We start from the raw sequence: 10,997 nt of genomic DNA, 5'->3' as shown, positions 1-10,997 counted from the left end.
GCTTCCCAGCAGGGCTGAGATCTTGGAAGAAATGACCACCATTTGCAAAGTTGGTGTGCTATAATTTGCAGTGAGGAGGTTCCTGGTCTCCAGTTCATGGCAGAGACCCTCTTGTCTGTGTTACTCTGCAGCACAGGTGCCCTCTGATGGAGAGAAGAGCAGCTGCCTGGCTGTAACCAGAGAGGGCTTCCAGATGGAAGATAGACCAAGGAGTAGAAATATGTGGGCAGCATAAAGGGGGAGAGGAAGGAAGGAGCTGGGGAAAGGGAGAGACAAAGTAGATGACAGAAGAGAAGTTGATCCTATTTGGAATTCAGAGCGTTCCTGCAAGTGCAGATTGGAATGTCCCCACAGCAGAGAGGCCAGTGGGTGTGCAACTTGATGGATGTGACATCCCCGAGGACCAGTCTTTGGGCCAACCAGGCTCTTCTCCATCCTGCCAAGATGCGACATCATTCAGAAGGGGTTTCCTAGAAGGAGGAGAAAATGACTTGAAAAAGCTGTCAACAGTTTCTGTCATGAAACTGTCACACCAGGGAGAAGAAAGCCCTGTGGAGTCATCTGGCCTTGGAGGGGAGGCCCAGGGCAGCTGCTGTAGGGAACAATTGAGAAAGGAGGCCAGCTGGAGTGGGATTCTTGCTTTGGAGCACGAAGGTGGAGGAGGAATCCTCCCTCCAGCCAGGCTCACCAGCCCTTCCTTTCCTTTGGGATTTTGATCCCTAAATAGCCCCCTCTTCCCCTTGCTGCTTTCCTTGTTTTTTTTTTTTTTTTTTGCTCTCAGCTTATAAGAAAGAGAAGAAAACTTACTTAGCTCTTCAAGAAATTGCCCTGAAAACAAAGAGAAATAGGTAATGAGTGGAAGATGACTAACTCCTCCCACATCCTCCCTGTGGAATTCATAGTCCCCCCCCACCTCCCTTTCCACTAAGGGACCCCACAGATCTCAGTAAGTGGCTCTCTTTATGGATTCTCTGAGGAGCCTGGAGTTGGCCATGTGGACAGAGCAGGAAGGAAATTCCAGCTCTGAATCTTGAGCCCTGGTTCCATCCACCCTCTTTATGTTTCCCACTCAGGGCTGGCTTGATCCCCTGCTGCCCAGTGGTCCTGTTTGCCGCCCCAGCACTGCACCTGCTAGTCGTCCGTGTAGCCAGTTGTAGCAGATGATCAAGGCCACCAGGGGTCCGAGAAATGGCACGATTACAAACAGGGTTATCTTCCAGCAGGGCACCCTCAGGAAGTGGGGATCTGAATCGTTTGCCACAGAACAAGCAGGATTAACATGTGTTCCCCCTTGTGTCCCACCCACCCCTCTCCATTTATTATTGGGTTTATTTTGGGTGGTGGAGGGGGGAGGTTCTTAACCTGGGTTCCAAAATAGTTTGTGGATAGAGTCCAGGGAGTTCATGAATTTGGATGAGAAAAGCATTCCATTTTTATTTTCACTAACTTCAAACTGAATTTAGCATTTTCTTACACTAAAAATGTAGCTAACAAACCAGTTATCGGCAGTACCTGTGACTTTATCACCAATGGAAACCACATTCCCTTCAGAGTTGTTGCAGAAATCTCAGAATACTGTTTATCAATATTTTGAAATCACCAAATTATTAGACCTGCTGCTACATTTTATTATTTAATGTATATTTTGTATTTAGTGTTTTTTATTTAATGTACATTTGTTACTTTATCACAAATTGGTTTATATTTCGAAAACTATTTCAAAACAATGGTTTTCTTTGTAATCCTATGTGTTATATTTTATGTGTACAGTTCAAAACATTCTGGGAAGGGAGGGGTCCATGAGGCTTAACCAGATTGCCAAAGAGTACAAAAAGTTAAGACCTTTGTTTTTTTGAATCCTGTAAAACAAAGATCCTGTTCCTTCCCTTTGAGTTGCAGACTATGTGTGTTGTTTTTCCTGCACACTGATTAAATGCTAGCGTGGAGCCAGGGGCACCTCCAGCCTCAGGAGGAGAGGCTGTTCAGGAAGGCTGCTCGGAGCAGGGACCATCTTATAATTTCTGCAACACCCATTCAACAAATATTTGGGTGCCCTTCTATTGTAGGCATTGTCGTTAGGCACTGGACAACCTGCAGTGAACAAAAAGGACAGAGACCATGTCCTAGGGCCAACATTCTTTTTTTTTTTTTTTTTTTTTTTGCTGCATGGCATTTGGGATCTTAGTTCTCCCACCAGGGATTGAACCCTCACCCCCTGCAGTGGAAGTGCAGAGTCTTAACCAGTGGACCACCAGGAAGTCCAGGCCAACATTCTAGTGGGGTTTGATGTCTTCACTCTTCCCCCAAGTCGCCTTCCCTGCGGAGTCACATGTAGTTACTCATTCTGTACTGTGAAAACTCATTCCTCTGTGAGTTGTCGATGATGTATATGTACTTTGTTCTCCAGTAATTTATGTATATGTATCACCTCCCCAACTAGACATCAAGTTGGTGTGCAAAGGATCTGTTTACCTCCCTTTTGTAATTCCTAAAAAAAGAAGTAATGTACATAAAGTACTTGTAATTCCTAGAACGTTAACATTTGGGAAGCTGTTACAGTGCCAGGTACATGAAAGCGTGATGTGAGTGTTTGCTGTTATCTAACCCATCCTAGGTGCAGGTGATGACATTCAAAGAAAGAACAAGAGGGAGGAAACCAACCAGAAGCCAGGGGTCCTTACAGGAGCCGAGTGAAGCACCAAGCTGACCTGGGGGCTGGGTACCCCAGGACTTACCAAAAGTCCGGTGGAGATTCTCTGAAAGAACAAATGGAAAGGGATTATTAGTATGGCACTCAAAACAATCTTTTCTCCTCTGAGCCTTTGTTATTTAGTCACTTTAAATTGTAAGTGATGCACAATGGAGGAAAGGAAGCTGTAGGATTTTACTTCTACTCTGGCTGAAGGCAGGGAAGAGGAATAAGACTCTATGACTGGTTATAGGAGTTTTAATAGTGAAGTTCCTGCCTGAAGGGAGCACAGGGTATTGGGACAGAGGCAGAGATGGTCTGAGAAAATGACCATTTCAGTTACACCAGAAGACCTGGAGGGAGGCATGGGGAGGGAAGGTGCCTGGAACTCACCCATCTCTGCTGGAAGTTTTCCTAAAATAGAAAAAGGCGACATTTTTAGTTCCAGCCCAGGCACTAGATGGGGCCCCTCCACACCCATTGCCTTGGGCCTTTGTGCAGGTTGTTTCTCAGTAGCCCATGAACACCCTTAGAGTGAGAAGAGCACCAGATTTGAAAGCAGGAGTTCAGGCTCATTCCCTGGCTATTGCCTGGGTTAAATATTGGGTTAAAGAAAGTGGAGAAGCTCAGTAGACAGCGATGTTCACCAATGCCCCAAACAAATCTAAGGTTTTATGAGCGCCCCCACTGCTCTCTGCTCCTTTTCTTGCTGGTTCTCAGTTCACAATGTCACTCCACCCCGCTGGGTTGTCATTTAGGAAATCTAAAGCTACTTCGCATCTGAATGAGGAAGGAAGGAACTAAGTTTTTAGTTGAGCAGCTGCTTTGTGACCGGCTCTGTACTAGATGCTTTACATAACACTATCCCCTTTAACCCTCCCATAACTTGTAGGAGGGAGGGTGTTATCGCTACTTGACTCAGACTAGGCAACTGAGGCTTGGAGAGTTCCTCATTGTCTGAACTGGATCTAAACCCAGGCTGGCCAACTCCACTGATCAGGTTCTTTCTGCTCAGCCATGTGGGCTGAAGACCTTTCTCATGTGGGAGAAGAGGTAACTGAGTATCTGGGATGAGGTCAAGGGAAGAGAAGATCCCACCAATATCCCCCCTCATATACTCCAAGCCCTCCTTGCTGCTTTATCCTCTTAAGAATGGGAGGGGGAGGAGAATTGGAGGCCCTGCGGGCTTTGGCTTTGAGAACGCTTGGTGGCGGGGAGAAGTCTCAAAATGAAAGCTCTTGGGCACAAGAGAGGAGCTTCAGACGGTTGAACCCATGTCCTCAGTGTTGGATGGAAAAGGAGGAAACAACACCTACTATGTGGTAGGGACTTTTACTTACAGTATCTTTATTTAAACCTAGTAGCACAGACTTGCCTGATTCTGAAGCTCACAGTCCCCCAGTTGCATGAGCTGCTGTGTATGTTTCAGGGGCCAGAAGATAGGGGTTTAGGCCTGAGCTCTGCCACTTATAAGCTGTGCCAGCTTGAGTAAATCTCTGAACCACTCCAGGCCTCAGTTGCTTCCTCTCTAAAATGGGGCTATTATATATCAGCCCTACCTCATAGGAAAATGAAAGGCCCTATTATCTAAATGATATTTACATTTGGTAGGATGTAAAACTTGTCATTATGGAGCTCTGAACCCAGAAGTCCCTCAAAAATAAACGTTAGCTGACCAAGCTTCAAGAGACCAGGCACTTCAGGGAAGGGTCCCCAGCCAGCCACCCTCCAGCCTGTACCTCTGAGTCTGCGCTGCAGGCAGAGGAAGGCAAGGCCCACAGTGATCTGCAGGAGGAGCACAGGCAGAACCGCGATGAGCGCCAGCACTCCAGGGTTGATCCAGTAGAAGGGATCTGAAAGGCAGAACCGGGGGGCCCAGCACTGTGTCATCAACACCCAGCACAGTGCCCACGGCTCCATGAGTCAGGATCAAAGAAGATGACTCAGAACTAACACCTAAGCTTAGGTTTAAAGGAAAAGTAAGTGGTTGTTTCTGGGAAGGGCCAGTGGTTTAGAATGACAGGAGTCGAGGCTGTATACTGGGCCAGTCTTGGAGAGTTCTGAGAACCACGAAAGGGACTTAGATCTGATCCTCAAGGTCACGGGGTACACTGAAGCATTTCATGCTGAGGAGTGACAAGATCTGATTTACTGACTGCAGGACTAGAGGAGGGGATCGAAGGCAGTCAATTAAGAGGCCATGGTAATGGTGAAAGTAAAACACATGAGCCTAGGACAGTGGTGGCGGTGTAGGAAGTCAAGGTGAACTTAAATAGGAAAAAAAATACGTATTTTCAGTAAACTTTAAGCTGAAATTTAGTGTTTCTTTGAATTATGTTTGTAGGCAACACTCCATAACAATATGAACAAAACCTGAGACTTTGTCATCCCTAAAAATCACAAATATTTTCATATCACGGTACAGAAATCTCAAAATATCACTTATGTTCATTTTGAAATGACACTATTATTAGGGCCACCCCATATCTTACTTTAATATTTTGATAACTGTATTTCAGTACAAGTATGTTTTATGCATTTCAAATATCCTTCTGAGAAGGGGTTCATCGACTTTACCGGTCCGACAAAAGGGTGCATGACACAAAGAAAAGTTAAGAACCTTTCTTCTGGAGCTTTTGAGAAAGTAAGATCCGCCGGATTTGGTAACTGAGCGGACATGGAGTGGGAAAGATAAGAGATAGGGGATGACCTTTGGCTCTCTGGCGCCATCTATTGCCCATTCTCGAGTCGGCTCAGTGCCCCAAAGCTTTCCCTGTATAATCTCAATGTTCAGGGCCGGCCCTTGACATCTTGTTCTCTGAGTTAGGGGGCTAGATAAAGATACTGCCATCAGGGTAGGCATTAAGTCACAGCAAACAACATCAAACTGGTTTCTTAGGTATAAATACCATCCTTCAAGCTGCGGTTTCAGGCTCTTGTCTGTTACTGTGTTCCCCAGGAGAAAACACAGCCAGCTCTGCTTTCAAAGTTCTCATTGGAAGTTACCTGGAGCAACATGGTTTAACAATTACATATTTTAGTTCCTTTTTTTGTACACCTTTTATATTTTAACAAAGGGTTAGGATCACAAAAAGAGAGAAAAAGAGATATTATGAGACTTCTGATGTAAAGTGATATGAATGAAGTATATAGCATCACCTATGAAATATGCTTGACAAAATAAATCAAACCTGAATCTGATTGTTCATATCCTAATCTATAAGTTTACAGAAAATAAAAGGTACGGAACATTGTATTAAACAACATGGGAATGAAATCAGCAAAATCTAGATCGTGGGAAACTCTACAGGGCGAATGCCAACCTGTGGATCTTGTTTGGGTTGGATTCAAGCAAACCAACTGTAAAAATATATTTATAAAACAATCATAAAAATATGAACACAGACTGAGTATTGTTAAGAATTTCTGTTAAATTTTAAAGATGTAATAATAGTATTTTGGTTATGATTTTGTTTTGTTTTTGAGTTTTTCTATTTGAGACATACGGTTTTGAGGATTTAGCAATGACACGATAATGCTGCCTAGGATTTGCCGGAGGAATTCATTTGGGGAGGATGGTGATGAGTGGGGTCTAGTGAAACAGGTGGCCTGTCCTTGGGTCATAACTGTTGCAGTCAGGTGATGGGAACTTGGAGGCTCATTATAATAATCTCTCTACTTCTGTATATATTTTTAAGTTTCATAATGAAGAGTTTAAAGAAAGGTTTAGAGACAACTAGTAATGAAATCACAAAACTGACAAGAAAAATACAAAGTTGGAAGGAGAGATTAGAAACTCTTTAGAGAAAGAGGTGAGGTAATTACACCTGAAACTTGGCAATCACATAGTTACTGCATTTCAGTCCTAAATTTGTCTCAGCTTCCTCACGCTAGGTGGGTGGTCCATCATTAAACTCTCTTTTTTAAAAGACTCTTAGGCATGCAGATTATGAGAAAGGAGAAGAGGGTGGGAATGTGGAAATCCACCCAAAGGAAAACTTTCTCCCCAGGCAGTTCATTTGTTTGTTTGTTTGCTTTTTGGGGTGGGGTGGGGATGTACTGGGGGAGGCAGTTAATGAGCCAGGAAGCTACTGAACAGGAATGAGGAAAATCGGAAAACTGGAGAGATCCTCACTATCGGACTTCCTTGCAGGTAAAAATCCCCCAGTGTAAACAGCTGTATGAAGAACATTCTGTGACACACAAAGCTGTTTTCACATCCCTGAGATCCGTCTCTAGAAATAGTGCTTTGTTATCCTGCATACAATGCCATCTTCTGGTCCCAGTACTGCAACAGTGGCCCTTGAGATACAAAAGTGATCAATTGTCTGATGTTTGCCCAGCAGGTGGGGAGGAGGGAAGGGAAATGACCTGAGGCCCAGGCCTCAGAATATTTTTGTTCCTCAGTCAAATAGCAATTAACTTTCAAATCTCCCCCTCCTTGTCCGTGTCTTAACCCCTCGGGGATAAAACAAAAAAATAAGTTTCAAAGTCATCCCTCACATAAAGCATACCACAGGGCTTCCCTGGTGGCGCAGTGGTTGAGAGTCCGCCTGCCGATGCAGGGCACACGGGTTCGTGCCCGGTCCGGGAAGATCCCACATGCCGCGGAGCGGCTGGGCCCGTGAGCCATGGCCACTGAGCCTGTGCGTCCAGAGCCTGTGCTCCGCAACGGGAGAGGCCACAACAGTGAGAGGCCCGCATACCGCAAAAAAAACCCGACCAAACAAACAAAACAAACATACCACAAATGATATTCTGGAGAAAGAAAGCAGTGGAGGTAAAATCTATAGGTAACATCTCTTTCTATGATTATATTCAGACATTAGTTCTACTTGTTTAATTCCTTGCAACTATGTTTACCAGGAATATATTGTTTAATAATGTTCCTCATCTAATAAAACACCACAAACACATCAACTGAGGAATTCACTGTAATAGGATTTGACCAGTTTGACTCCTTAGGAATAAGGCCCTTGTTTATAACAAGTAAATGAAAAGACAATCCAAAGCAAAACAAGAAAGGAAAAGGTCCACTTGCATACTTTGATTATCTTTCAGATAAGTAATATTCCCCTCTAGTAGCACAAAATAACCACAAATGGATTATTTTGGATTTTGCTGCCTACATTTTTCATTTTTTCTATTTAAAAATTTTTAAAAGTTCTCTGTACGTACCCACAAATGTGCATGTTATATACACACTTTTATATAAATGGATAAATTTTTTGTTCCCTAGATTCTGTAGCTTGCTTTTATCACTCAACAATACCTTGTAAAATGCCTCCAAGCTGTCTGGAATGGCCCTACAACAATCTTTTAAATGGCGTCATGATATTCACTGTATGGGTAACAGTGTTTACTCAGTCACTTCCCTACTCATGGGCACAGACTCTGATTCTGGCTTCCTTACATCATTACAGAATAATGATGTAACAGACAATGTGAGCATATGAATTCCCAGAGATACTGATGTGCGTATCTCTATGGAGTTAATTCCCAGGAATGAGCTGTTTGGGTTGAAGGATCTCATCTCAATTGAGAGAATGACTGAAGGCTCAAAGGGAGGTCCTGGCCACCCAACAGACAATACCTACTATTATAGACACTACTCACCTTCCACTTTCAATTCTATTGCTGCCTCCTCTTGGTAAGAATGATCTCGGAAGAAGCAGGTGAAACCTCCTTCATCTGAGAACCTTACATTCCGGATCCTGAGGGTCACCTTTCCCTCCCCAATAGTCTCTTTCAGCAGCTCCGTGCGGCCCCGGTATTCAGGTGCCTGCTCTTCATCTTGGTCCTTGCCATTTCGGTAGAGATGAACCACCCTGGAGAAGGGGGGTCGGTACCATCCCACCTCCATGCCTGTAGCGTTCTTTCCTGGAGATATGCGACAGGGCAATTCCGCTTCATCCCCCACCAGCACCCGGATGGGCTGCCCTGGTCCCATTACTCTGAACTGTCCTATCCAAAACACAAAAGAAAAGAAACTGAGCATCAGAGGGAACATTGGCAAACAAACCCCTCATGGGAAGGGCTGCTTCTAAACAGGAAAAGAAGACACTTGATTTTTAAATAGAATTCTAGAGCCAGGGAGAAGCTTAATTTTTCTTAAAGGTCTCTGGTTATAGAGATACCGTGAGTTCCCTGGACAGAACATTCTAGCATGTGGTCATCCCAGCCTTTAGGTCCCACCTTGGAATGTGGTCCAGCATCTTGCAGTTTAACTGTCCCATGGGCCTCCCTGTTCAGTCTTGGCCAACTTGATCCTTCTTCTCCCCTTAGAGGTTTTGCTTTGGTCATTCCTCCACCACCACCTCTCCATCACTTCTCAGCCCTCTGTATTTGTTCACACCCTGGTCCCAAATTCTTCTCCTCTGAGATCTTCCACCCTAGAGGTGGAGGATCTTCTTTCCTTCTTTCCTCCTTCTTCTTTTCCTCTGTATCTTCAGCCCTCTCTACAGCTCCTGGACCCTGCCCTGTACATGTTCCCAGTCTTTTTTCCTCTGTGGGATATATCTCCTTGTCAGCCTTGGAGCTACTAGAAGATGAAGCTAGCTTCTCCATTAGATCTGCAGCCATTTCCCGAGGGAGTGTATGTTCTGAGCCTTCTCTGTTAGGCGGCTCCCTGAGATTGGGAATCTGTCTTCGGAGAGCAGGGATCCTCTGTAAAAACTTATTAGTGCCTGATAGTGTGAGACAGAACTCTCAAACATGATGAGACACTACAACTCAACAAATATTTATCATGATTTACCATGGGATAGGCACAACTAAGCATATTATATATACCTTATCTAACTGAACCCTGACAGCAACTCCAAGAGGCTGTTATTATGATATTCCCCGTTTGATAGGTGAGAAAGCAAAGTTGGAAAGATAGGTAAGACCAAGTTCAAGGAGAGCCCTGAGTTAAGGTCGCATGATGGATTTGGGTCTCCTTCTGAAGGCTGTAGGAGGCACTGGTGGTATCTGAGGGGAATCATGTCAGCACATCTATGTTTTGAAAAGATAACTTGCATGGCAACTTGAGGGTGAGTTGAAGGAGGTGAGCCCAGGGAACTAGCCTTCCTGTTCTCAGGGTCTCCCCAGGGCAGGAATAAAGAGAAATCTTACCTGCAGAGCTGGAAGACAGCTGGAGGAGGAAGAGGAGGGAGGGGAGGCAGCTGGGCAGAAAGGAGCTCAAAAAACTGGCCATCTCCACTGTCAGTGGGGAAAGAGAGCCCCTGCAGCAGGGTCAGGCCAACAGAGGCCCTCGGGGTGCGTGTCCCCACGGCTGAAGAAGCCCCAGGGGAGGATCGGGGAGGGCAGAGCTGCCCTGGCCCTGCTTCCTCCCCAGCAGAGTCGCAGCTGTGCTCCCAGGCACAGTCCCACGTTACCCTTGCCAGGCACTTACACAAAAGGACTACAGAGCCAGGGGATGACCAGGGTTTGCCTTCCCCACCCCCTCAGAGCTACGGAGCAGAGGCTGCCTGGTACTAGGTCTTCCTCCCCCACTCTCTCCCGGTGGCCAGCCTTTGAGGGGGCTTCTAGGATCTGACCTGTTGGGATGGATCACTCACTGGCCCGCAGGCTACAGCTTGTCGGTGCAATCTGCAAGGTCCCTTCAATCCCTCTCCTCCAGGTATTAGCCAAAAGATAGGGATCTGTGTTGGATTTTTAAAAAGGAAGGAACATTTAGACTTGGTTTCCTATTTCTATGGTCTCATAACTGTCATTACCAGGGCATTCTTTCCTCTTGATGTCTGACCTTTCTCTCTCCCACCGCAAATCCAAACGCCCTTCCTTATGTTCAGATGTGTTGCTTGGACTTAGCTTCTCCCTCCCAAAGAATACATTTCAAAGAGTCACGGGGTTGGGACTTCCTTGGTGGCGCAGTGGATGAGACTCCATGCTCCCAATGCAGGGGGCCTGCGTTCGATCCCTGGTCAGGGAACTAGATCCCACATGCATGCTGCAACTAAGAGTTCTCATGCCACAACTAAGGAGCCTGCCTGCCACAATTGGGACCTGGTGCAACCAAATATATATATATATATATATATATATATATATATATATATATAAAAGTAATGCATTTAAAAAAATAATAAAGTCACAAGTCAAGTGTCAGGAGTTGATGGTCACCTGTGCTCCAAGAAGCAGGCACGAAGAAAGCAAGATCTGCAAAGTCAGCGGCTGTCAATCAATACAGGCACTGAGGACAGATCAGCAGTCAGGACACAGCCCCCAGCCTGGGCATCACTCTCCAATTTCCTCTGTCACAGGGGAAAGTGAGATCTGGGATGGGAATACGATCTTTCTCCTT

General features: G+C 45.3%; 1 protein-coding gene across 5 annotated transcripts; it reads right to left on the bottom strand.

The window, feature by feature from the left end:
• Window positions 1-49: 49 nt before the first annotated feature.
• MOG (myelin oligodendrocyte glycoprotein) lies at window positions 50-10,114 on the bottom strand. Of its 5 annotated transcripts, none has more exons than XM_029244341.1 (8): window positions 9,806-10,114; window positions 8,306-8,653; window positions 4,429-4,542; window positions 3,083-3,103; window positions 2,736-2,756; window positions 1,129-1,245; window positions 810-828; window positions 50-203 (listed from the first exon to the last, which is right to left on the bottom strand). In XM_029244341.1, exons 1-8 carry the CDS (start codon window positions 9,885-9,887, stop codon window positions 95-97), a joined length of 831 nt encoding a protein of 276 aa, XP_029100174.1. In that variant the 5' UTR covers window positions 9,888-10,114; the 3' UTR covers window positions 50-94. The 5 variants fall into 5 exon arrangements, with proteins under 5 accessions (XP_029100174.1, XP_029100176.1, XP_029100177.1 ...); XM_029244342.1 differs by lacking the exon at window positions 50-203 and adding an exon at window positions 457-470 and having other exon boundaries at window positions 808-828; XM_029244343.1 differs by lacking the exon at window positions 1,129-1,245.
• Between the last annotated feature and the right edge of the window lie 883 nt (window positions 10,115-10,997).

This window comes from Monodon monoceros, unplaced genomic scaffold, assembly GCF_005190385.1.
Source record: "Monodon monoceros isolate NGI ecotype Baffin Bay Population unplaced genomic scaffold, NGI_Narwhal_1 Super_Scaffold_3, whole genome shotgun sequence".
Classification (NCBI taxonomy): domain Eukaryota; kingdom Metazoa; phylum Chordata; class Mammalia; order Artiodactyla; family Monodontidae; genus Monodon; species Monodon monoceros.
The sequence above is the reverse complement of the archived record's forward strand: the minus strand, read 5'-3'. Positions and strand labels throughout refer to the sequence as shown.

What these genes read in the sequence shown, in the direction of transcription:
- MOG (XM_029244341.1), bottom strand. Translation starts at nt 9,887, where the DNA reads ATGGCCAGTTTTTTGAGCTCCTTTCTGCCCAGCTGCCTCCCCTCCCTC. An exon ending in GCTGTCTTCCAGCTCTGCAG is followed by an intron (nt 8,654 to 9,805) that starts GTAAGATTTCTC and finishes TGTTTTGGATAG; the next exon opens with GACAGTTCAGAGTAATGGGA. An exon ending in AATAGAATTGAAAGTGGAAG is followed by an intron (nt 4,543 to 8,305) that starts GTGAGTAGTGTC and finishes TCTGCCTTTCAG; the next exon opens with ATCCCTTCTACTGGATCAAC.